Genomic DNA, 27,643 nt, shown 5'->3' with positions numbered 1-27,643 from the left:
TTGATGCTATGTCGGCTTCAGCTATTTTTATGTTGCCTACTATTAGGCAGTTGAATTTTCAGCATGCGAGATGTATTTTAATCGCCATTGATTATAGTGAATATAGATGTTTGATGATCAATATTAAAAAAACACCAATAGTCTGCAAATGCTTATTTTTATTTTTTTTTTGTAACTCATCTGCAAGCTCTACGTATTCGGGCCAACAAAAGTACTGTTGCTTAGGGCTCAATGAGTTGATTTTCTGAGCCAAGCTGGAAGTCAAGTGGGGTCAGCTGTGCTGAAGATCTGAGATCTACTTCGGCGCTTAAGTGTTCTGAAGTGCTGGCGGTATTGAAATCGTTCGGTTCGTTTATTGAGTTGTTATACTTTTTATACTTTGGGCTGTTGCGCTTGGAGTGCGTTACAAATGATGTAGCGCGCACCTTAGTGGAGCAAACAAAAGCAATTAGACGCCGTCTTTTGACAGGCTGAATGAAATAGTTTGCGCTTGCGAGCCGGCGATCGAGTTGGAGATTGAGATTGAGATTGAGATGAAGGATTGAGGAATGAGGAATGCCAAAGAAACAGGCGTTTATCAACTGGCCACATCGGACAGGTCGATGTCGATGTGGATGTGGATGTGGATGTCTAACTGCCAATGAGCCGGGGGGGACTACTGTGGCTGAGCGCCGTACAAACAATGTGTGGGGAACTCGAGTGGGGATGGCAATACAAAGAGGTGTTAAAAAATTCTACTTTTTATGCTCTTAATATGCTTTGATGGACATTTGCGATATAATGAAAAATGTTTTTATGCCTCGAGGCATTGTTTTTTTTCTCTAAAAAGTTTATTTTAATTTTAACTGTTTTCTATCTCGTTGTTGCTGTTGTTGGTTTTGTTGTATTTATTCCCTTTGGCCCGCCCCACGCCTATTGTCTCAGTTGTTTGACAAGCGATGCGTACAAATCAAAGCAGAGCCAACGAGCTGGACAGCAGCGCGTCGCGCCACGAATCTCTGGCTCGTTTGATTAATAGCCGCACAATTGATATGTTAAGTGGTAAATTACGCCATTGGCACGCAAATGTGTCGGGCCTGTTCGGGATTGCTGTTTGTTTAAGGCGCCGCTAAGGGGACAGCCTACTGAACGATCTTGATCTCAAAGTGATTCAATTTTGAATGGAGAAAGTTGAACAGCAGCCGCACAATTATTCAATTACTTATGTCCAACAGGGCTCCACTGTGGGTGGAACTCGATTTCATTGAGCTTTTCTTTGACCAATGGAAACTCCATCGGCTAGAGCAGCTGCTGCTGCTGCTGCTGCTGCTTAAATTAAAGGCCATTAGTCCAATTTTAACACGCTATTGGGCAGCAGCAGCAACAGCAGCAACAACAACAACAACTGCTAACTACTTTACATTTTATGGCCTCATTTATATTATTTAATAAAAAAGCAAATCAAGTTGAAATCCATTAAAATCTCTTCCATATACATTCCCAATACAATGGGCAATGTCATTAAATTTTTGCCACGCCGTTAAAAATTAAAAGAAAAGAAAAAAAAAGTGGAAAAACAAAAACAAAAGCCAAAGCCGAATTCTCTGATGTGTTATAAAAATCATTTAAATGTCGCGATCGCCATAGAGTTTTATGGAAGCCCATGCGATCGATCTGCCCGCTGAATGCTCAACTAAAATGATTTAATTTCGAAACGTGTCGTGCACATTTGATGATCGATTTCTGTACAATCTGAACGGGTATCGATTGCCATTGTATTGATTTTATATATAAATTGGATATATATATACATATGTATATATTTAGACATGATATGGAATCGAATTTAGAAATGACACCTTTCGCAGACTGACGTAAATAAATTTTATTCTTCTTCTTTCCTATTGTTATTGTTAATTTAATATAAAGTTTTTACTATTAGCTGAACAAATTGTTTATTCTTTTCTTTTAATTTGTATATTCATTATTTTAAGCCAGTTTATTTTATTGTTATTGTTACGAATTTAATATGAAGTTTATGGTTTCAGCATAAGAATTTATTTTCTTTCTATATATATTAAATTTATATTTTTTATTTAACTGTCAGCTTTTGGTGCTAGCATAATAATTTGTGTATTTTTTAGATTTATTTAATTTATATATATTTTATTTTTTGTTTGTTTATTTAGTGAACAAAAAAGTTTTTTTTTTTGTGGCAAGTTTCATCTGCATAACAAAAAAAAAAAATTTTTTTTTTAAATATATTTAATTTATATTTATTAGTTAACAGTAAGCTTATGGCTATAGCTCGATATTTTTATTATATATATTTAAATTTTTATTATCTTGAATTGAAACATAAATCTATGCTCTCAGCTTAACAATTTGTTTTCAATTTATTTATTTATTTTTATTTATTTATTTATTTATTTTTTATATTTATGAACTGTATTTTTTAGCAGCTTTTGCTCTCTGCATGTCAAAGAGCCTTCAACTGATGCTTATCACAGAAATAAGATTTAGTACTCCAATTGGCAATTCAGTTTTGTCTAGGCTGCCCTTATTTCCAATTCATTTAATGAAATTCTCAGCGCAGCCCATAAATAAAACTGTGGCAAATTCTCTAAGCAACTTGTTGAAGTGTCATAAATAAAGCAAGAGGAGCCAAAGCCAAAGCCAAAGCCAAAGCAAAGACAGCGAGCCTTGGTGCACAAAGCGCTTCAAGTGTTTGTCATTTAATAAACTACACACATCTGCAGAGTTGAGTGTGTGTGTGTGTGTGTTGTTGTTGTTGCTGTTGCTGTTCTGCCTGCCGATTGCTGTTATATGATTTCATATATCATCAACATACGCGTCGTAGCATAGGGCCCCGTCTCTGTCTACAGCGCCTATCCCTCTCGCCCCGCTCTTCCCTTCTCTTTCTCCACCTCTCTCGCTCTCGCGGGAACAACTTGTTGAGCATTGCGCAGGCGTGCGGCATTTAGTTCAGGCTGTCCGCGTGCGCCTCTTGTTGTATTTTTTGATAACATTTTATTGTCCGCTTTATAAATTATTGGCGTTTGCATCGTTCCCAGTTGTCCGCGGGCAGGGCGGCAGGGCGGCAGGGGGCGGGCCCTGCGGCGGGATTGGACCAAAAAAGTATCCTTTTACGTGCACATTTTTTGGTATGCAGCGTGTGTCCAAATTTGTGCAGCGCAAATAAATACTAAAGTATATATACTTTACTTAGAGAGCCGTTCAGTTTGAGTTCCGTTTGGGCTCGGCTCGCAGTTCGACTGCGTGTGCGTGTGTGTGTGTGTGCGTGTATGTGTGTTGGGCTGTGCGCGTGTTTTGGCCTTTTAGGGCTTGTCGCCCAACATCAAATTGAGTGTTGTTCTCATTGCTGTGGCTATTATTGTTGTTGTTGTTGTTGGTAGTGTGAAAGTTGCTTTAAATATCGAGCTGGACACTGCAACAGCAACAGCAACAGCAACGAGCTGCCAACAAATCAAACCATTTATGTCCAAACCTCGATCGCAGCTCACAGGCCTTCGCATTCATCATCGTCAAGTAGCAGCAGTGCCTCCACAAATTCAGTCCGAAGTGCTGAAGGTGCTCCCTGCACCTGTCTGAACTTGAGAGCTGTCCTTCAATTATATAGCACACCCGCTGTGCTCTACTGGAACTCCAAGTCCCTCAGTCTCTCCCTCTCTCTCTCTGTTTTTCTCTCTCTGTCTATCTGGAGCCCTCTTCTAACTGGAGTCCATAGTACAATTGCAGCTCATATACACTGCTAGAAGTTTGGAGCTGTAGCGTTTTAATGTCGACTCTGTCTGGTATTTCAATCATACCTAAAAAAGAGAGAAAGAAACGCGAGCTCATATCTCATATGAGACTCACGGCGCATGATCAATCGAAATGATATAATTATATCCCAGAGCCAGAGCCAGAGCCAGAGCTACAGCCACAGCCTCAGCCAGAGCGCTTGGGCTCTGTGTAAATTGATATCAACAAATTACGCGAAAAAATTTCAAAAATATTAACGAATGTGAATGATATAATGATGAGATGACGATTGTGGAATACACTGAACGAAAAGAAAGGGAGGGAGAGGAAAAATAAAGAGGAATGGATAGAGAGAGAGAGAGAGAGAGAGAGACAGAGAGGGAGAGAGATAGAGAGAGAGAGAGAGGGAGGGAGAGAGAGGGAGAAAGAGAGAATGAAGGAAATTATAGATGTATGATTATATTATTATATATATTATTAAATACGTGTGTTTCCTCAAAATGAAAGTAAAATTAAAATTAAATATGAAAAAAATATAAAAATTATAATAATAAAATAAAAATATGAATATTTACTTACATCCAAAAATTTCTTGAAGATTTGATATTTTGATATTTATGAGCACTATAAATATCTAACTGAAAAACTAAAAAAATCTTCTCTTCGTCTCAGCTGTTGGACTGTTCCAGCTTTTCAGTATAATATTTTCGACTCACATTTAATTCGCCCTCTCTCTCTAGTTTACTTGTAATTTCTTTCAGTGTATTGTCGTCCCTAATTATGCCCAATTTAAAAAGGGTTAATTAAGGCACAAAACGCAGCACACGAAATGTCCCCATCCGGGGCGTTATTAATATGCGACATTTCTGATATCTTTTTGCCCCCAGACAGACATGCTGAAGACACAGAAAGAGAGAGAGAGAGAGTGAGAGAGTCCTTCTGTGGGCTCAATGCTACAGAATATATACAATAATTACATACAGCATTTGTCATAACACCAGATATGGACACAATGTTTGCGCTTGGCGCGAATGGCCAACAGATCGCGGCCCAGCACCGAACTATGCGACAAATGTACGCAAAAAATTGTAAATATCATCATCGACAAGATCGTCCCATCGTCAACAGCAGCAGCAGAGGAAGCAGCTGAAGATTGGGGGAGGAGGCTGATGCGGATGCCTATGGGCTAAAATGATGGGCATTTTATAAATAAAACAAAATCATAAATGATGCGCTTGGCCCAGAGGCAAGGACAGCCCCGGTAGCAGCCTCGACAGTTCGTTCCTTCTTCGGGCCTCGGCGGGGCTTTTTTCGGGGTGCTATAATAATTACAGCTGGAACGTTGGGGCCTTGGGGCCATTGGGTAGACATTTCGCGCCGGAATTCGGAGCATTGTGTCATATTTAATACAGAAATTTTAATTAAACATAATTTGTAAGGAGTGCACGTTCGCCTCTTCCCCCCACAGCCTCCTCCTTCGGCATCTGCCAGCCACCTCCTCCTCTAGCTCCTGCATATCGTGCTAGATGCTCGCATGTCTGCGAATGTTCTCCAGTTGTTTGCCTTTGATTGCTCTGCGTTGATAGCTTTGCCTTACGCTCGAATAGAGTAATTTATAGCACTAAATGGTCTCCATGCCGGCCCATGTCCAGGCCCACATCGTATGACAGCAACTTGTGTCTAGCATTCCCAGAGAATGCCTTTGATCGTATCGCAGTTCATCGATTGAGCGATAACAACTGTAAGACGTCTGAAGAGCTCGAGCAACTAACTCTTTAAATATTCATTTACAGCTCTGTATATAAGTATATATACATATATATAACTTAGTCCATCTTTATGTTAGACTACCCCATTGCCAGCATGTACAGAGTATCCAATAGGTCGAGGGAACTGCCCTATCAGCCAGCTCTGCTTGCAGCCTGGGTGCGTCTCGTTCGTAGCTCCAATGTGTGTGATTTTTTTCAAATGATTTGAACTAGTTCACAATGTTGACCCTTCCTGGCTAGCCGGCTTCATTGGGCTGGCCCCACATTTTGTCTGGCTGCCTACCAGATTGAGCTGGGCTTTGGTTCGGTTTGGTTGGCTCAACGCCTGCGGCCGCATTACATTTGCAAGACAACAATGGGCATTTGGCATTGGCAACTGCAGCGGCGTTGGGCGTTTTTATTTTTACAGATATTGTTTACTATTTTCGCAAAAGAGTTGGCCAGCCACAGCTCCAGCTCCAGCTACAGCTACAGCTCCAGCTCCAGCTTGGGGTCCAGCTCGTTTCAGGTTGTGCTCGGCTGTGCCCTCTCATTGTTGTGCGGCTGCTCCAATCATCATTTTTGTAGATATTCGCTTGGTGATATATTTTGGGTGAGCGCTTCCGGCAAATCGGCGCAGTGAAAGGTCAACTTGCGGCCAGGAGAAGCTGTAGCTGTAGCTGTAGCTGAAGCTGAAGCCAACTTCTGCATACTGCTGCGGCTGCTGCCAGGGAGCTTGAGATTCGTGTGGCAGCCAAATAAACAAATCAAAGTGAGCAAATGTTTTGTTTCTGCCCTCCCCCTACCCCCCTCTCTCTATCACTCACTCTCTTTCCCTCTCTCTCTCTCTCCCTGTTTCTCTACATCTTTGTGGCATTGTGTTTTGTGGTATGTGCTCAATTTTCTATAACATATTTGATCGGCGCGATCTTTGCGATCGCCTGACTTTCCATTTTCCACTTTTCCAACTTCGTGTGTGTGAGAAAAACTTATCGAGCCGTTGCTATCGATGCCGCCGAACGAGCCCAGCCAAGTGGAGCTACAGCCTCAAATTAAGCTCAGGTGACCAAAGGCCAACGAGCTGACAAACCTTGGAATTTCAACCGCACGATCGCAGTGCAAAACGGTCACGGATTAGAGCAATGCAGTGCCATATGACAGCGGCTCACAGATAAAACGCTTTGACATGCCATTTCCAGATCATTAATTGCCGATCTCCAGTTTTCAGCGAGCTGAACTGTCCGGCAATGGAATTTTGGAGGCAACTGATCAATGTTTGATTTTTCACATGATTCTCATTAGAGATCCTTTTGATCGAGTTGATCTAGCGAGGCATCTGAGTTGACTGATATACATATAACTGATCATATATCCTGTTGATCCATAAAACAGCTGATCTACAAATGCTTGTCAGCTGTGGTAAAGGCAGCCAGATGTTTCCTGCTCCAACTACCCTACCCAATCCTACTCTCTGTATAGCATTTCTCTGAGCTATATAGTCAACGATCAGCATCTAATGCTCGCATGTCTAACAGCTCTCCTCAGTGTCTAACTAAACCAAATCCTGCCTTAGACTACACAACCCACACACACACCCACACACACACACAGAGGCCAGAAGCATCAAACAATGATCACGAGTGGTGCGGGTGCGGTTGCCATCGCTGCCCAGTTGCCAGTTGCATAGATCGATGCTGCCTGCTTTCTGATCATAGTCAGCTAAGGCTTGAGAGTTTCATTCGGCTTGGTTTTGGCTTGGCTTCGAACGCCCTAAGGGCGTTGCGATTGAACTTGTTCCACATTTTGATTGTAATGCCGTTAGAGAGGCGCAAAAGGAGAAGGAGAGAGAGAGAGACAGAGAGACCGATATCTGTATGGGAAAGCTGGGGAGGGCAAGACAAATATGATTTTCAATTTGCTGTGATCGCTTTCACAAGATTTGCATTCCGTTTAGCCCCGGCTGACCATTAAACACTTGCGCCGTTGTAGTCAAAGTTCAATTGGAGTTCAACTGGGAAGAGCCTGGCATCAGAGAGCATAGAGCAGCGCCTAGCAGAACAGCGTTTTGATGGCCCATTAAATCGTCAAATGGAAACCGCTGCGAGTACTCCAGTTGAAAACTGCAGCGCCACAAATCAAAATATTTATAGCCCCGGCCAAGCAGAGCCGAATGAGTTGCGGCTAATGAGTCTCTACCTCCCTCTCTCCCTCTCTCTCTCTGTCTCTCATTCAGCACTCAGAGCTGTAGGTGCTCGATATACCACCCAAGTTGAAGACGCTCTGTCCGACTGAGATGCACCGCATAAATAGCCACAAAGTGTGTCGTAAATGTCGTCGCGATCATATAATCATTTCAGTGCGGAGAATGGGAATGTGATTGAGGGCAGGACGGGGGGAGAGGGGGGGGAGAGATCATCCAGTTTATCAGGCGCTGTACAAAATGCAAATTTTTAAGTATATAAACTGCTAGAACAAGTGCAAGAGCTGTCGGCCCAGCCGAAAGTCCAACTGTAACTGTGCATCCATTTAGACCATTTCCAGTCCCATTCCCAGTCCCATCCCAGAGCCATTGCCAGTCCGATCGCCGGAGTCAACTGTTGTGTACACTTTGGAGTTTATGTGCTTGGCATTGCGAAATGCGTTCGCATGCACATTTGAATCAATCGTTCAGTCGGATTGAAATTGCGGATTCCGATTTTTATGATTCGTTCGGACCGGTTGGGGAGCGACCACCGAGATGCGCCCTGTCTCAGACTCTGGCTCCGGCTCTGTCTCTGTCTCTGAGTCTCGCTCTGTGGCTTTGGCTTTGAGCTGCACTGCACTGATATCATTCGGTCTGGTGACATTTAGCATCGCTAATTCATGCCAAATCACCCAGAGATTATGTTCATAAGCACACATTACGATTACACGTTTATTATAATTTAGGAGTTTACGAAGTAATGGCTACGCGCTTCGCTTTGCATGGCTGATGGCGAGAGGCAGAGAGAGAGAGAAGGAGAGAGGGAGGGAGGGAGGGAGTTAGACGTGTCTTAGGTACCTGTGCGGCCTGGGAAAGCGTGTGACAGAGTCACCGCCAGAGATCACTTAGTATATTTATAGATTAGCGACCCAAAAAGGAGCCAAGGGAAAGTTGAACACACAAAGTGCTAGCTGCTAGCCACTTGATGGTTCAGGGAATAAAGATAACCAAGACTTGGGCATCCAAGGAAACTACTCTCCAGTACAGCGCTCAGCTGAGTAATGGAGTGCAGATTTGGCAAGGGAAAGCTGAGACCAAGAGACTCCAAGCTGAGTTGCTGATGTGATATTGGAGCAATGTTTTCTGATGGACAAGTGAGAGATTAGACATGCCAAGGAGGCGAAAGATGAAAGCTTTGCTTGGCTAAGACTAGGTGAAGAGGGCAAGGAAAAAAAGATAAGGAAATTGATCTAAAATTGTTTTGAAAATAGTTTATATGGCTTTTAATCTAAGGACAGTGAAATGGTAGATAGGAAATAAAGTTTAAAGTGAAAGCTAAAGGATTTTTAATATACATTATGGTATGTATATATTATGATATTAATCAAAGGGCATTTGGGGATCTTAAGATGAACTTTTATATATAAGAAATACTCATTAGATTTAAGATAAATAATAAAAGAAACTCATTTGAGAAATTAAACAAGAAGAAAGATCTCTTTGGGCCAGATAGCATAGACCTATGGAAGTAAAGGCTGAGCTCTCTTTCAGAGTAATAAGAAGTGATTCAAGAGGAATATGAGTCTCATGGCTTTTACTTCCAGCAGCTGTTTAGCAGTCAGGTGAACTCAGGCCATAAAAAGGATCTCTTTGGGTGAAATTGAGGGGGTTACTTAAGTGGCAGCGCATGTGGAGTCGTTTGAAGTTCGTTGTGCTCGTTTGTGACATGCGCGTGGTTCCACCAATCAAGACAACAAACGATCCTCACATCAAGCGCTGCGACTGAAACTCAAACGGTCGACTCGGGTCTTTGGCAGTGTTGCAGTTGGAGCTGGAGTTGGAGTTGAAGTGCGTCTGCTGCTGCTGTTGTTGTTGTTGTTGTCGTTTGGCTGGTTAGACTGCGCACTAATTGAGCATTTAAATGCAAGGTAATTACTTCTCTAACACCTTCATCAGTGGAACGTCAGTCAATCGGCGGCCTTTGATGCCCACTGCAAATTAGCATATAAATTGTCCCGTGTGAACATTAACTCAAATGACATGTGAGTTTGTCAAAGAGCCGCTGCGAATGCCGCACCAAAAGCTGGCGGAAGAGAGCACCAGGACATGATATGGTGAAAAATCTCGCTGCTCCATCATTAGCATAGCGAACGTGCAACTAATTGAAAATGGAACAGAACAGAACAGTACACGACCAACTCATGAATGGCGCTGCCGAGCCACAACTGAATAGAATCGAACGGCGTCTGGCATTCTAATGCCACTCTCCAGTCTATCCAAAAGAAGAAGAAGACGGTTTTGGTAAACCCCTAAATCCTAACAAGCGGCGCCAGCCAGACGTCATTATGGCCCCTTACTTGTAGCCCTCGAGTTGCATTCGAAATGCGTCCAAGAGGGCAATCAATTAATTAGGCATTAAAACAGTTACACGCTTAGACGCCCAAATCCAACTGCCGCCCGCCCCCCGCCTTCTGGTGGTGCGCCCTCTGTGGGCGAGTTTTTTGACCCTCAGCTGGGCGGCAGGAAATGCAGCGCGTTCTGAATGCCAAGGCGTAGCCTCAACGATCGTCAACAATTGATGGTTCTTCTTCGTCGTTCGAGTCACTCGAGTCGTTGGATCGTTGGATCGTTGCACAAATGCGCTTTGCATAACTGAGTAATTCGTGGCAACTGGCGTTATGCACTTGTTGCCTTACCAATGCCCATTGGCACTGGCCGCCGATCTAAGATCGGTTGGGTGGGCGGCGGGCATGCATCCGGTCAGTTTTGAGCAGCTATACACACACACACACACACACACACCAATGTATTTATATATTGTGACTGGAGAGTGTTGCTATAGCGGGCATAGAAGAAGATCATAACCATTGATAAGTGAATTCGAATTTATTCATCATAATTCATAATCGGTGCGCGTGGCCCACCTACGCAGTTAGGCTGATTCAAATTGCTTTGCACCTGATCGACTATTTTGAGGAATTGTAATTACCTCGAACTGTCTAATTGTTCCCAAGCCGGATATCGAACTGATGCGCATTTCGTGAGAGTCTATTAATAATTAATTTGCCTACACATGCTATAATATATATGGACTTTTATTATTTTGCTAAGAAATGTAGTTTATAAATGCTCATTAGGCAATCAGATTAGCGCAGCAAAGTCGTGATCGATTATTGTCTCTAATTTTAGTCTATAATATATAAAATGAGATTATGTGAGAAATAGTCACGAATTAAGATGGATGAGTTAGATGATCTTCATCAATTGAATGCTAAGGATTTCCCCGTATTGATCGTCTCACATAACAATTTTCGATATTGTATATTATTATTATTGTATAATGTATAAAATGATCTACAGAAATGGAACAGCAAAGATTTTAACGGAATTTTGAATTCAATCAAAATAAATTTAATTCTAAGAATTTGGTGCTATACTTGAGATTGCTCGTTTAGATAGCCTTCATGTACGATCTGCAGTTTCTCTTATAGAATTCAATAAAAATAAACTACAATAGTGGAAATCTCAAGATTATGTGCTATAATTGGCATTCCATTGTATTGCTCATCTTCAATTACGATCTCACATACGATGTTCGTAGTTTGATCACTTTCAATTACGATCAACGATCTATGCGATGATATTTGCATACTTGGTAGTAAACCGCAAGATGTGCGCTCACTGAGGGACTTTCCCAGCGATCTGTTCATTGACTACGTTATTTCCCGTTGGCTTAACTTGCGTGCGGTTTAGATAGATTATCGAGCATTAGACGGGGATCAGCAGCTCGTGTTTTGGCCTGTGTTTGGCCCGTACGACTTGTGCAATTTTTGTAAATTCCAAAGCCAGGATCTAATCAAACAAGTCCCAGACAGCCGAGCCGCAGACCGAGTCGCTTTTCAGCGGATTTAATTGAGATCAGTGCATGAGAGAGCGAAAGTGTGTGAAAAACCGCGAGAGCAGTTGGAAATTCTACACGGCGACAAAACAGATCACAGCTTCGACTTCCGCTAGTTGGTTTTGCCCAGTCAAAATACATTTAACTCCATCTAATCTGCAACATGTGGGTACTGATCGCACTTGGTATATTAAGATATCGTTAGCTAGCCACATGATCTGATCCGTGGGAAGTTTGCCATGGCTTGCTCTGCTTGGCGGTCTGCTGCTAAATCAGTGGAAACTCCATCAACAGTTCCAGAGATTTGCTTGAACAAGCAAAGGGCTAAAGGTCGAACTCATCGACGAAATTTATGCAAATTCCTTGAACGATAAACATATTTCCTGACAGACCAAATGTCATAATTGTATCGTAATTATTATTAATGCTGTCATGCGCGATTATAAATTTCCATCTGCCATCGATGTTTGCCAAAAATATTACGTGCTGTGTTCAACCCCTTCTTTGTTCCCTAAATAGCTGAATAGCTCTATAGGCCGTTTGTTATCTGCGATCAATAATCATAATTGTCATTTGCATAATTTCATAATTTCATTTCATAATTCCAATTCAATACAAACGATGGGACAGTGCGATGATATAATGTTCGGATGCGACGTGTCTCTCTATAAATCGAATGCTTTCAACTAAATTCTTCTTCAGCTTCTTCTTCTTCTTCTACTTCTACTTCTATAGAGCACTAATAAACGAAAGCCATATATCATTGGCCAGGGCAAACCAGTTTATTCTATATAAAACATGCTCAGCGTAATGAACACATTACCCAACACAATTAAACATAGGACATTTGTCAGTTGCGTAACCGATCGAGCAACTTATCGAATTCTGATATCTTGCGAAATTGACCAAACAAGTCTTATCTACGGGCGATTTTTCGATACGAATTTCTTGCAAAAGGTGCGGCCAGGATGACTTCACAAATCAGCTGTAAAAAGGTGCAAAAATAAATGTAAATTAGCTGGCATCTAAAAATTAATTTAATTTTTATAAAAAGCAATGAAAAATAATTTTATGAGCATTTATGCAGTATAATTTTTAATTATCTATACAAACATAATATCAGTCAATATAAAGCTATATGTTGGGCCATAAAAGTGTGCATGAAATTATGAATATATGAATGAGAAATGAGGAACATGATGAGGGCATAAATTGAATATCTCTGAGAATCTAAACTAAAGAATCTTAGGAGCTGGCAATAAAAAAAAGGCATAGATCAAAGCAGAGAATGGGAAGATTCTATAATGGAAACTTAAGGAAACTTAAAAATATTATTTAATATATATTAATATAATTATATAGAGAAGAGTTCTATATATTTATATCTATGTCTCATATATCTCCCCTTTCTCAACCTGCATTTGTACTATGATCAACAATTAGCTAAGTTTTTACATTTATATATAATAATATTATGGCAATAGCCATATATTTATATGGAGAAGAGTTCTATATATTTATATCTATATGTCCTATATCTCCCCTTTCTCAACCTGCATTTGTACTATGATCAACAATTAGCTAAGTTTTTACATTTTGCATTTATAGCTCAGGTTCATTAACTTTATGACGGCGCACGTTCGCACATTAACTAAGGCACCTCGGCGAATATTTCAATATTCCATTTAGCTACTGCCTCTCGAGCTGCAACAAATGTTATGGCCTACATGAGTGAGCCATAGCGACGGCGTCTATATAATATTTGTTTGGAACTTGATAAGTCATTGCAATTAATGAATAAATTAACATTGTTCGCTTGACTAACAACAACAACTTCAAGAAATCTAAAAAAAAAAAAGACGATGCGATGATGCATTGGCTGCGACGGAGTCTAAGCGGTTATTCGCTAATGGCCAGGTTAAGAGCAGTTGCCGCCGGTCAACAAAAATGATATATTGTAAAATTGTCTATAAGCCGTCAGGTCTTATCTTTGTGGACCAAAATGGTATATCAAATGAATGTTAGCGCATAGCCAAATGCAAATTATTCACACATAATTACAATAACAAAGCTGACAAAACGCAAGACAGCCAAACAAAGCATTGAAACAAACAAACAGAGTTTGAAAACAAGAAATGACAGCAAAATATTTAAGGCAGAGGATTCGATACGCTTGCCGATGATGATTTTTGTATAGATGGAAAGTTTAAAGCGATAATGAAAGGAAGTTCAATACCTTTTTTAAAGTTTCTTAATGGAAATTTATCTGAATATAGTATATAAATTTTGGTATGCTTTAGATGATATAAGTTACTTATAATAGAGATATACAACAAACAGTCAGGTATTCAAAGTCGCTCTCTCTATGCTCTTACATAGTTAATATACCCGATTTCAGCTAGTGTATGGCAAGAGCAAAGTAACTGAGCAATCATACAACGAGCTGCTAAATCAAAAATATGCAAATCGCAACGAGAGCCACACGAGCTCAGCGCGAGCTACAACAAACAGCCACAGATACAGATACACCTATAGATACAGATACAGTTGTAGATACAGATACAAAGTGTGTTGATTGATATGTGCTGTTGTTATATGGCCATTTGGCCAAATGATGCAATCAAACTATGTAAATGCGAACGGGTTGACATTTTGACTTTTTGTTCAGCTCAGGTAACATGCGATCAGTGAGATCGTCGATCGTCGATCGTCGAGTCGGGATCTCAGTTAGTGTTACGGCAGTAGGCCTAATGTATGGCCAATCGCCAAGTCGCCTTTAGTAGCTGCCTGCTAGCCACTTCCGATATTTTCTCGCACTCGCTTTTTTACATTTTTTATGGCCAATTAAAAAGTTGACTTTTTTGTAACCGTAAAGTCAAAAAGTCAACGCAAATTGTTTTTTAGCAGTTTTTTTTAGCACTAGAAGCTATATACATATTTATTTGCTCGCAGAGGGCTGAGTGCGAGCGTGTCCTTGATTTATTTCTAGTGAATTCCAAACGCATTTTTTACGCAACTCTCTAGGGCAATTGACTTTTTTATGGACGCTACCAGAACGTATGCTTAACGGTAATTTCGTGTTGCTGCAAACAAAAAATGATGGAAAAAGACTGGCAGTAGAACCGTAAAAAGTGCAAGCCATATGCAGTTCGGGCAAGGAGTCAGTCATCCCTTTTCCACTTAAGCGGAAAGTGTGAGCTCGAGTGTGGCTCGGGTTAGTCGACCTGCTCGACTTTTTATGGTTCCGCTGACTTTATGACTCTGGCTCGGACTTGAGCTGACTGTCTCGCTATTTTTTTAGGCCAATTCTTGCGGCTACCTAAGCACGCGATTCTGTTACCTAATCGCAGGATCAGCATACCTAAGCTGCCGATTATCCTAGGATCATAATTATGATGAGCCAGCCCGTCGACGCGCCGTGCTACGCGTTCAACTCGACAAACAACGATTCGCGAGTTCCAGAACACAAAAACTCGTACCGCTATTTCAGCAATTTTTTTGTGAGAGTGTGTGTGTGGGTGAATGTGTCTGTGTGCGTGTGTGGTGCATGCAAAAAACTTAAGCCGGGGGATTAAACCGGATTAAAAGTCACAATGTCGCACCGTTTGTCCTTATTTTGCAGTTTTTTGTCGCTCTTTCCTTTCGGGCTAACTAATTACTTGGGAAAATTACCCATTTGCTGTGGAAATTCGCGAAATTTGTCTAAAGAATTTCTTCAATTTTTTATTATTATTGTGTGCGAGCGGGACAGAAAATAGCGGAGAGGACAAAAAAACGAACGAACGGGCAAAAGTCAGTTAAATTGAATCGATTAGAAAAAAATGAAGCTGCAAGGTCATTGAGCACATCTGAGAAGTGTCCTCAGTTCTGGGTTCTATATTTTGACTTTTTACTCTGCAAGCCTTTGTCACATTTACGTGGAACATGCAATTCGTTTTGTTTGATGCAATTTCCATTTTTTATGGCCAGAAGCGGCGGCCGGCCGACCCGCTGCTGAGGTAATCATGCCAGGAGTTCAGAGTTGGGTAACTACCGAAAAAATATTTCTAGGAACAAGAAGAGCTGCTAAGACTTAAGTTCTTTGTATGAGCATGTATTAGTTAACATTTACTGACAGCGTATAATAACATGCAGAGCTTTAAGCTCGCACGTGTGCGTGTGCCAAAGCTCCTCTCCCACAATTGATCAATTCTCTGCTTGTATGTATTTTGCCTCTTCTTTACAAAGTCCATTTTGGTTTCACACATTTATTGTGTTCTGGTGCTTGCCGAACAATGGGTAGACATAAAAGGGTTAATGTGCGTATCGCTGCCAGGTAGTAGCTCCGTTGCCCAAAGCAAATATATAATAAAGGTGCATAAAAAGAGTTAACTGATCCTTTGTAAAGAGTGAGAAGAGAAAGGGTCGGGTTGAGTTTGGGAAAGGGTTGTTTCGCTGCCAGCAATAAAACTGAAAAAGTCAATTGATAATAATGAAGAGTTAATTTCAGTAGTTGCAATGGCAAAAGAGTTATTATGGGCTGTAAATAACGGTAGATAATATGGAGAATTTATAGAAAATTTATCAGAAATTTTAAGACGTCGAGACAATTTATGATAGGCGTAAGTTTTGGCACACTCAGACGAAACAATTACTCCATATTGAACGCCTTCTTCCTCTAGTTATATGTGAATATATACATATACATATGTATACATGTGCTTGTACATACATAAATATAGCCCACCTCTCATATAAATTAACAACTTCAACTGTTGATGGCTCCGCCCATGCTAAATAAAATGAGCAACTGTTAAAAATGAAGTCAATGGCTCTGTGTGTGTGTATGTGAGAGAGTGTGAGTGTGCGAGAAAGCTTAGCTGCCCTTAACGTGTGAGTTTTAATAAATAACCGAATAACGAATAATATCAGAGCAATGCAAATTGAGCGAGCTCCAACAAAGAGCGTGCGCGCACGAGTGAGCGCGAGAGTGCGAGAGAGACGGCTGACAGCTGAGCTGAGCTGAGCTGCGCGCCTCATTCATTCAAGAGACTAACAGAGCAGCTAACAGCGCCTTAACAGTCACTCAGGTAAACTGTTGTTGTGAGAGCGCTGCACAATTGAGTGAACTCTGGCTGTTGCTGTTGTTGTTGCTGTTACAGTTGGTGGTGGTTTTAAATGCATGAGCACGATCGAGTCAGATGCTGAGACTGTGATTTATCAGAGAGAGAGACTACAAAACTCGTTGCTACTTCTGGTGGTTAGTGTGTGAGAGTGTATGTGTGTGTGTTTGGAGTACTGCTAACTGCCGTTGCATGTGTGTGTGTATATAGACACTGGGAGTTAGCCAACCGAGCGACACACAGAAATGCTTCTTGCCAGCGACGAGTCTGAGCAAGAAATCAGTCGTCAGCTAGTAGCCCAGGTGTGAGTTACACACATCGTGAGTACAGAGCGCGTTGCGTGTATCTTAAGCCGAAGCAAGCAAAAACAGTTACAGTTCAGCGAGTGTCAGTCACCAATCAAATACAAAAACCACAAACAGACAGAGACTGATCCACAAAGATCAAACCGTGCTAAACGAAAAAGCAAAAAGTGTTGTGAATAGTTTAACTTAAACCTAACGAACTGCCACGTGCAATTAAAAAGTCATCAGCTATAAAAAACACAAACACACACAGAAAACCCAACGGAACCCAAGGTAAGTTCGCAAGATCAAATCAAGAGGAAAAACGCGCCCACACCCAAAGTCAATTCACGTTTTCTATTCTTGTGTTTGTCTTCTGTTTTTTTTTTTTTTTTTTTTTTTTGGCTGAGCCGACGGCATATTTTATGAGCCCTGTTTGCACTACTTTGATTTTTTACTATTTCATGCGAAAAAAATAAAACAAACACCCACACACACATACAGAGAGAGTTCAGTGCAGGCGAACATCTTTTTTTAAATTTTATGATTTTTATTTTGGGCGCAAAAAAATTGCCAACATATTTTTATGACACAACGTCAAGGTCCTAGGACTCTCTACATATTTTTTTAGGCATAATGACTTCATGTAAAAAGAAAACGAACGAAAAAAAAACAACAACAAGAGTTTCTACCTGCACAAATAGGGTTGCATAATCCCCGGCAGCTTAAGTTTTTTGCCTGCCCACGCAGCTGATCGTAAAAAAATACGCAAACAGTCGCCTTGCAAACTATTTCCTATAAATTCTCGGGCTGGACACGGTTCGAGCATCAGTCGCACAGCAGCACAGCGAACGAACAGAACGCGGAAAACGTAACGAAAAGTGCCGGAAAATCGCAGAACACGCACAGCTATTCGCAAAGAAAACAAAACCCAACACAATTACAAATCGCAATCGATCAGAATTGGCTAGCTGCCAAAGATGGTGTTCAACTTGGTTAGTTTACACACAGCGCTAAATGGATTATTATTTATAAAAAAAATAAAATACAACAACAAAAAAGTGCAACAAATTGAGAATGAAATGAGCAAAACTGGAAATCTGCCCGCAGTGAATTCAAGCAACGCTTTCATTCTGATAACTCTTTCATTAGCAACTGCTCAAGTGCCTCAGCTTCCTCTCCCTCTCTTCAATGGACTTAACTAACTATCTCTCTCTCTGTCTCTTGCTTTACAGATGAATCAAACGTGCAAAGTGTGCGGTGAGCCCGCAGCGGGCTTTCATTTTGGCGCCTTTACCTGCGAGGGCTGCAAGGTAAGTTCGCTCTCCACCCCACACACACACAGCCACACACTCAACTGTGTTTAGCTTCCTTAACACTTTTGACTAATTCCAACTTTCCCTCTTCCCCACTCTCTCTCTCTCATCTGCAGTCCTTCTTCGGCCGCTCATACAACAACATCAGCACCATCAGCGAGTGCAAGAACGATGGCAAGTGCATCATTGACAAGAAGAACCGCACCACATGCAAGGCCTGCCGCTTGCGCAAGTGCTACAACGTGGGCATGTCCAAGGGCGGCTCGCGCTACGGACGCCGCTCCAATTGGTTCAAGATCCATTGCCTGCTGCAGGAGCACGAACAGGCGGCCGCCGCCGCTGCCGGCAAGGCGCCTGGCCATGCCACTGGCTCGCCCATGAGCTCACCCGGATTTGGTGATCTGGCCGCACATCTGCAGCAGCAGCAACAGCAGCATCAGCAGCAACAGCAACACCAGCAGCAGCAGCATCAACAGCGTCATCCCCACTTGCCACCGCTGCTCGGCTATCCCGGCTACCATTTGCCCGAGCACTTTGGAGCACGCCATCCCGCAGATGCTGCCGCTGCCGCCGCCGCGCTGCCCTTCTTCAGCATGATGGCCACGCCACAGTCAGCGTTCCAGCTGCCGCCGCATCTGCTCTTCCCGGGCTATCATGCCAGCGCCGCGGCGGCCGCTGCTGCGGATGCTGCCTACCGGCAGGAGATGTACAAGCATCGCCAGAGCGTCGACTCTGCCGCCTCGGCCGACTCACAGAGCCGTTATACGCCGCCCACTGCTGTCCGCCAGCAGCATCAGCAGCAGCATCCACAGCCAGCGGCGTCGCCCATTGACGTCTGCCTGGGCGCCGACGATGACGTGCAGTCGCAGCACAGCCTCACGCTCAGCCACAGCCTCAGCCACAGCCACAGTCACAGCGCCAGCCTCAGCCACAGTCAGAGTCCACACACCATACACACGCCAGTTGCCATACGTGCCACGCCGCCCGAGCCAGAGGCCGAGCAGCTGCTGCCAGTCGCGGCTGCGTCCATTTCCATCTCCGCCTCCAACTGCAGCACCCACTCGAACAGCGCCTCGCCCACACCGACCAGCAAATCGCAGAGCAGCAGCCCGCTGAGCTTCACAGCCAAGATGCAATCACTTTCACCTGTCTCGGTGTGCTCCATTGGCGGCGAGACAGTCACAGCGGCCGCAGCCGCCGCCGCCGCCGCTGCCGCCCAAGACGGCCCCATGGACCTGAGCATGAAAACGTCGCGCAGCTCGGTGCACAGCTTCAATGACAGCGACGTGTGCAGTCTGCAGGATGAGCACGAGACGGCGCCGCGTCGCAAGTTTTGCCAGCTGGAGGCCGAGTGCAGCGCGGCGCACACCAGCAACAGTTGCAGCAGCCACAGCAGCAGTCACAGCAACAGCTCCACATCTTCCACAGAGGCCGCGGTGGCCGTCAAGCGGCAGAAGCTCAACGCCATTGGCGGTGACTCGCCGCCGTTTGGTGGTTTCGCTATGACCCACAATGCGGCCAGCGCCATGCGCTTTGTCTGTGTCTAGTGTGGTTTGCTTGGTGGGTGGAGCCAAAGAGGCAATCAACTCATTTGCCTCGTCGTCGCTGCCGCTGTCGCTGCTGTTGTTGTTGTTGTTATTTTTTTATCTATTTGTTTTGCTGGTGCTGTTGTTGTTGTTGTAGTTTTTTCGTGTGCGGTTTGAATTCGATTTGCGCTGTCGAAATTGAACATTTTATGGACAGGTTTGAGAGCTGCGCCTGCGCTTAGAGTGTTAGACAGAGACAGCTAGTTGCCGCACACACGCACACGAAGACACACACACACACACACACACACACACAGAAAATTGAGCTCGAATCCAAAAATTATTTTTACTACATGAAAATGAGAAAAGTTTTTAAAGTTTTTGTTCAACAGTCGCTAATTGTAAATATGTTTTCCAAATCTTAATCACTCTTAATCACAAATTGTATTTTATAGCAACAGCCCCCCTCCAAAAAAAAAAAAAAAAAAATCAAAAAACATAAACAAACCCAACCCACCTTAAGAGAAGAGCCCTCAATGTATTGTACATAAATTTGTTTAGTCTTAGTTTGATTTTATTATTGTATTAAGTATTCTATTTTAGCTCTTAGTATTTGTCCTAAAGATTGGCGTTTCAATAGATGCAAGCAAAATAAATTAATATGAAAATAATATATATATATTTGATCTTTTATTATCGATGGAGAAATCGGTTTTCAGCTGGGATCCTTGGGCTATCAATACAAAATTGGGGCTGAAAAATATGAAATCAAGTAAAATTTTGCTGACCAACCACAACTTGGCATTTGGATATATATATCTGAAAGCAAAGATGGAACTACATATCAATTTATGAATTGACAAATATCTGCATGAAACTAAACTGATGATGCGACTATGAATTGAACTCTTAAACTCTTAAGGTTTTTTTTTTTTTTTTTTTTCCTATTTTAAAGCTAAATTATTATATATAATATTTTTTATTCTATAGCATTATTATTATTATTATTATTTTTTAATAATACACTTTATATTTATTGTTTGATTATCTGAATAATTTTTCAAAATATATTTCCAACTTCCTTTATATTTTACTTTGAGAATAGCTCTTGGAAAATTTCGTTTTATTTATTTGGAATAATTTGAAATTTATTTAATATTTTATCATAAGATTTTTGGTGTCTTTTTTCTATATTTATAATTTAAATAATTTGTTCAGTATTCTGGATTAATTCATAAAAAAGGTATATTGTTATTCATATATAGATTATTTATCAATTCCAAAGCATTTGCTGTCAAAATTCTATTAGCCTTTTATAGCTGCCATATTGGTGCGATGCGCTATGATGCGATCAAGTCCATTCCAGAATTGATTGCCACGCGGCGAGTTTACTTTGTACTCAAATCGTGGCGTTTGTATCTGAGACACGGGCGACAAATGGGGCGTGGCTAGGTGCTCGGTGCTCGATGCTAGGGGATCGGGGATCGGAGATCGGGGCTGGCGTTGTCAACGCCAAATCGGTTGGCATAAATTCATCAACGTAGCGACCGAAACATTTGTTGCAACTCGATCGACGATCGTGGATGGGCAATGGACAATGGACGATGGGCGATAATAAAACCGATATAGTAATGCTTAAGTGTCGGTCGGCCGTCTAATGCAATGATTGCTGTAAATTAAAAATGCCACAAATGTTACGCACAGATATTTGTCGTAAGGCCCCACTGCTTGATATGCTGGGGCCAGCAATTGAGGGCCTAGAGCCAGAGAGCCAGACAGAACGTACACTGAAAGAAATGGAGGAGAACGAAATCCAATTATATATGAGAAATTTTATTTATTTTATTTATTTTATATTTCATATTTTATAGCCAGCATACACTGAGAGAAAACACAAAATCAGAAGTAGAGAGGATTTCAGGCGCAGTTCCTTTCTCCTTTGCTGAGAAAAGTATATACTTGGAGAGTCTGAGGATTGGGGAAGAAAAGGAAAACGAAGAATGAAAATATTGTACACTTAAGATAATTTACAAATCGTATCATATAGAGCTATAAACTTAAGGCGATTACTAACAAGAAATCCTCTCAGTGTATGTGGCTGGCCGTCTGGCTTATATGGGCTACTTGATGTTCGCGCTGAGCCCGAAATAGAGGCCTATAGACCGACTGACTGCCAGCGCTGACCACGTGCTGCTTCAAATAATAAACTTTATATTAACACATACAAAAGTCATACGCTTCGACGTTGGGCAGAATTTTAATCACTTAATTAGGCAGTCGTCGGACAGCCGAACAGTGGAACAGTCGCCCCCGAACTTTGTTTATGGCCTGCCCCAGACCATAACCAACCAAAGCGGCCAATGATGAATGGTACGAAAACTATGCAGGATCGGACAAACCGACAAGTTGGAGCGATCGACCGATCGAGCGATCGAGCGATCAAACTGCCTGCAAAAATATCGTTTACGAGCTTTGTAAAATGTGGCTATGTCAGAAAAGTTGACGCCTTAACGGACGACAATAAACAATGAACTGAACCCGAGAGAGCAACGCATGTCATCAATATGCATGATGAGCAGCTCGGGAGCGGGACCAGGGCGGGGTGGGCAGAGCCAGCAGCGCACGCCATTGTGCGTTTTGTTTTTGTTTTTTTTTTTGCCTTTTTTTCTTGGTCTTAACTGCCGCCCGATCGCATTCCGATGTGTGTTTTGTCGTCATTGTTTCTAAATTTATTTTTATAGTTTATTAAACAGTCTATAGTGAGCCACAAAGCCAGCCAAAATTATACGCCAAGTGCAGTGTGACGAATCCGTAATAAATACCCTGGCAAACATCAAGTGAAGCAAGGCGACGCAATTGAGAAATAATTGATTGAAATAGTTAATATGTTTATATATACACAATATATACACAACAAATAAAGCTACAAATTTCACTCTGAGCCGATTCTTTTGTCTTAACATAAATAAAGCTTGTCCATTTAACGACTTTTTAATCAATTTTGTTGGAAATAGAGCTATATATCAAGTCACAGCTGTACGAAATGTATAGCTAGGCAAGTTCGTTGCCTAAGTCTTTTGTGTCCATGGTAGTGTTTTCTCTTTCTCTCTGTTGTTTCGTTGCTTCAGCTGTCAAACTGAAAAAGTGGTTCATTTGTATCGTTGCTCCAATCTCTCCAATCAAAAAGCCATTTAGAGAACAAAAGACAAACATAATAAAATCGATGCGACATGGAAACAAAAAAATACAAAAAGAAAAACTAAAAACAAAAACAAAAAAAAAATGAAAAGTATAACATTTCAAAATTTTATTGACTGTCAAAATGCAGGCGCCAAAAATGCACTGAGACAAAATAAATGTATTGGAGGAAGCAGAAAATCGAAAAGAAGCGGGTCCGATCATATTACGTGGCCCATTGGCGCCAGACGGCGAAACGCTGGGCCTCAACTCCAACCTTTAGAGCGTTGAGAGGCATTTAAACGCTTTAAGATGCTTTATTATGTATGCGCCATGAGAGATGCATTATTAATAGAGTTACGACTGAGAGACGGAGCTATCTAGCCGTATAAATATATACACGTTATATGCCAGTTGGGCTGGGCGGGGCATGCAGGGCGGAGTTATGAGCACATCTTTAAAAATAGTGCAGCAGCAGCAGCAGCAGCAGCAGCAGCAGCAGCAACTGTTGCCAGTCGATAGTTAGTTGGGGAACGTGTGCTTATTATAAATTATATATTTAATTGCGCTTGGCGCGCAGCTCTTCTAATGCATCATCCAATCAATTGCCGTTAAGAATTTGCATTTGAAACAGACGGCGTACGAAAAAATTATTGACAGACGATAATGGAAACATGTTTTTAATGAGAAATTATGCAAAACATGATTGGGTCCATAGCTTGGCTTCACAACATTCCTTTCAGCTCCGACGCTCGCTGCTGTGTCCGGTAGCGGCCTTAATTACTGTCCATAGCTTCCTATCGACTATGGCAATGGCCGTAGTGTTTGTCTATACAGTTTCCATATGCCATGTTGGGGCGTGTTACGCTGTCGGACAAATGGTCAAAACAAACTAAGTATATGGATGGTATGTCATATCTTTTTGTAGACAGCTGCCAGCAGCAACTGAGTGTGTGTGTGTAAGTGTGTGTGCTGAAGAGGCGAGATCGTATTATTAAGATAAAACTCAAGTTAATGCCAAGCAAGTGTCAGCCAGACAATGCAGGAAGCAATTGTTATATAATATGCATAATTGCCATTGAGGCAGAATGAAAACTGAAAACTGAAAACGAAATCGTATATAAAAATGATCTCTATGCTAGCCCGACTGACTTTAACCTCCAATTAAGATTCGTAATCTCGAGTGTAAATAGCTCGATATGAACTTATTAGAATTACATTTATATATCGCTTAAATGAAATCCATAAAACTTCTCTCATTAAAGCTAACTCTTGTCAATTCCATGTAATAGCTTAAGCTGCTTTACAGTCGGCCTATCGCTGCTTGAGATATCACACACACACACACACACACATGCACATACGCACACGCACATCAAATTGAGTTAGTGCATTTGAATGCCATCAAAAGCTATCAAGTAACGGTCAGTTCCATTGTTTCACAGCCAAACGGCCAGGGGAACTGGCATTAACCCATTTAAGGGCAGCCGCAAGTTAAGCAAACACCGGACCGCAATCTGGGAACGATCTTTATTGATTTTGGATGGCCAACGAGAGAAAAAAGAAGAAGATGAAGTAAACTTGACTCCATGCAGCGGCGCTTGGCTCACACGATGTCCGAGTGCAGGAGGAGTTGGCTTTGCTTTGGCTTTTCTCTGCCTCCCCCTCTTCGTCTTCTTCTTCTTGCACTTTGTGGCTTGGGCTGGCGCTGGTAATTAGTGATCTGGTGCACTTGATATCCAGCTTAATTTAAACATTTCGTACACACCCAGAGCCAAGCGCACGCACTCCAAATCTCTGACTCTGACTCTGGCTTTGGCTTTGGCTTTGGCTTTTGCTCGGTCTTTGCAGCTGCCAGCTGCCAGTCACAGTTCGCAGTTCGCAGTTCCCAAGTTGCTTGTTGTTTTTGGTTTTATTTTTATTTATTTTTTCTCTTTTTCTTTTGCTCTGCCCTAGCCCTTTCGAGCTGCGTGCAGCGCATGCCATTCGCTTGTTGCTGTTGTTGTTGTTGTTGTTGGCCCGTTCGCCGTGTTCTCGTTTAAACGTTTATTTAACTTAAACGAACTTTGCGTGTCGATTAAAATGCAGCGATTAAGGTACGCGATGCTCAACGTTACCAACAGATCTCAGGCAGAGGCAGCTCTACACTCTGCTGCCTCCTGCCTCCTGCCTCCTGCCTCCTGCTGCCACCTCCAGCCTCCTCCCAGAGTCTCTTGTGTCTTGATCATTGCTTGGCTCGACTTCAGTGCGTGTCCAGTGAACTTACGGGTCAAGCTCAAGTCAAGCTCTTACGCATGCCAAGCTGGCCGCATTAGCAGCATCCATCCGTATACTCTGTATCTGTGAATGTATCTGTATCTGTATCCGCTTTGCTTTTGACCTGCGCGTAAATCCTTTAGTTTGACTTTCTCTCTACGCGCAGAGCAGAGCCCACTCTTAACGACAAATTTGCCCATTGTTCTGGCTGATGATGTCCTTTTGTCTTCTTCTTGTTCTTGTGTTACTGTTTGTATCTGTGTTTGTGTCCGTGCAGGGCCCCCCTGGAACGCAACAGGACCACAGACCGCACACGGCTGCTAGCAGCACCACAAATATTAATTTGTGCTTCCAGCACCTTTCGAACGATGCTCCTAACGAGTCCACACACAAGCGAGATGCTTATCGCAATCGTATTGTCGATCTGGCCATTTGCTTGTGTTTTTGTATTTTTTTTCTGTCTTTTTTTAGTGTTCGCCTTATCTTGTTGGCCTTTGGTTTAGTTTTGGTAACGAAATTAGATTTTGAGGCCCTGTGGTCCACAAGTGATTTTGATAGCTCGTAAAGAACTCAAAAATTGCTTTTTCCCAGTTTACGGGAATCGCGTCGCTGGTAACCCAACACTCGGAGGCTAACGACCACCGCAGCAGGAGCCGATCGCTCGACAAAAATTTATGTTGTAGCTCATTAAATTAGTGTAAATGTGGGCAAAGAGTGGGGGCAGGCATTAGAGTGGTTAGAGGGAGGGTAGAGGGAGTCCCTGAGCAGCTGTTGTCGCAGGTGGCAAAGGCTTGAGCAATTGTGCTTCATTAGGCCAGCCAAACTTCTCATATATGTGTGTGTGTGTGTGTGTCTGTGTGTGTCGCCCCGCTAAAATAAGAGAAAAGGAAAAGGAGAACACCTTGGCCCAGCAATCAGCGGCTCTGACACTTAAAGCTTCTTCAGCAGCTCGCAACACTTAGCCGAACGAGGCACGGTTTATTGTATGGTTAACTGATATGCTTAGTGCACGTATTAAGACCAAGCAGCCAGCAGCCAGCAGCCAGCAGCAGCCAGCAGCCAGCCAGAGAGGCTGGAAGCTGTGCAGCAGTGTCACTGTCAATGTCATTTAGCTGGCAAGCAAGCAGCCGACCCAACCAGGCCACATGCACTTCTTGGCCTGGCTGCAGTCAGCCCCAGCTCGAATCTCTCAGCTGCAGCCGCACAGATCGTGTGATCCATTACCAAACGTGCGCGATCGTTTGCGCCTGTGTTAAGTGATATTTTTTTGTACTTCTTTCCAACGAATACCCTAACTGCAAAGAGCTCGGCTCAATTGTCAAGCAGATGATCACAGTTTGCTTTTTTTTGGGGGCAATCGAAGTGAATATTGAGCAGAGCATTTGGCATTCGTCTTGCATATGCAGATTTATAGCTGTGCAGCAGTGCAGCTTACAGTTCTTCGGCTCTTTTCTGCATTGACATTTGGTAAATATTGCCAAGGCTCAGCACACAGCATGAGTCGAGCCCTGGCAGAGCCAGCGTGCCATTGTTTGAGAGTCGTCTCTCCAGAGCAAGCTGAGTGCATGCGGACTTGGCTGCTGGCTGCCAATGACTTGATTTGATTTTTATACTTGACTTTGGTCTTTTCATATGCAGAGCTGCAGATCGGCAACCCAAAAGCCATGCCCGCGGCACGAAAGAGTGGGAGAGAGAGAGAGAGAGAGATAGTGGGAGGGAGAGAGAGGGCGGCAGAGTGAGCCAGAGCCAGAGGCACTCAATCAAGCCGCCTTTAGCCGGGAATTGTTTGTCTAGCGCACTTCGCTCGGCAACTCAGCACCTACTCCGGCACTTGTGGCCCTCGTCATCAGCCGAGGGCCGTTGATGTTGCTGCGGCTTAAACTCCTCGGCACATTCTAATTAACTGCTCTAGCTGGTCAACACAAACGCGAGCAGCGAGCGTTTTGTTTAGCTGGCTTTTAACTTTTTAACTCCTGCGCTGTGTGCCCTTTTGTTGTTCTTGTTATTGTTGTTGTCGTTGTGTATGCCCTATAGTCATAAAATAGTATCATAGGGTGTATACGACTAGCACCTATGCATTTCTTGTTTAATTTGCCATCAACTGTTTCTTGGTTCTTTAAATGACTCACGTCTGTCTGTTTCTTTGCCTGGCCCACTTGGTTGCAGGGTATCTTTTCGCTTATCATCTGCACTCTAGCTTTTTCCACATTTTTTTTTATGACACTCAAAGTGACCGACACGACGCGTCGCACAATAAACTCCTTTCATGCCCATGGCACCAGCTTGTTAGGCGGGATTCCTGTTTGGTTTCTGGACAGCCTCCGCCCTTTCAGCCCATTGCCCATTGCCCATCGGCCTAGGCATCACTCTGTCTGTCCGTCCGTCCGTCTCTCTGTCCGGTCCGGTCTGT

The 27,643-nt window shown here is 42.7% G+C and overlaps 1 protein-coding gene across 2 annotated transcripts; it reads left to right on the top strand.

Moving 5' to 3' along the window:
• Window positions 1-14,791: 14,791 nt before the first annotated feature.
• Window positions 14,792-20,475, top strand: kni (knirps). 2 transcript variants are annotated; one of them, XM_018005468.2, is made up of 3 exons: window positions 14,792-17,252; window positions 18,194-18,271; window positions 18,391-20,475. In XM_018005468.2, exons 2-3 carry the CDS (start codon window positions 18,194-18,196, stop codon window positions 19,819-19,821), a joined length of 1,509 nt encoding a protein of 502 aa, XP_017860957.1. In that variant the 5' UTR covers window positions 14,792-17,252; the 3' UTR covers window positions 19,822-20,475. The 2 variants fall into 2 exon arrangements, with proteins under 2 accessions (XP_017860957.1, XP_017860956.1); XM_018005467.2 differs by lacking the exon at window positions 14,792-17,252 and adding an exon at window positions 17,319-17,953.
• The last annotated feature ends 7,168 nt before the right edge of the window (window positions 20,476-27,643 follow it).

Source organism: Drosophila arizonae, chromosome 4 (genome assembly GCF_054131065.1).
Source record: "Drosophila arizonae isolate 15081-1271.41 chromosome 4, UAZ_ARI_1.0, whole genome shotgun sequence".
Lineage (NCBI taxonomy): Eukaryota > Metazoa > Arthropoda > Insecta > Diptera > Drosophilidae > Drosophila > Drosophila arizonae.
Note: the sequence above shows the minus strand (reverse complement) of the source record. Positions and strands in the feature narration are given on the sequence as shown.

Coding starts and splice junctions, on each gene's coding strand:
- kni (XM_018005467.2), top strand. Junction 18,272..18,390: donor TTACCTGCGAGGGCTGCAAG/GTAAGTTCGCTC, acceptor TCTCATCTGCAG/TCCTTCTTCGGCCGCTCATA.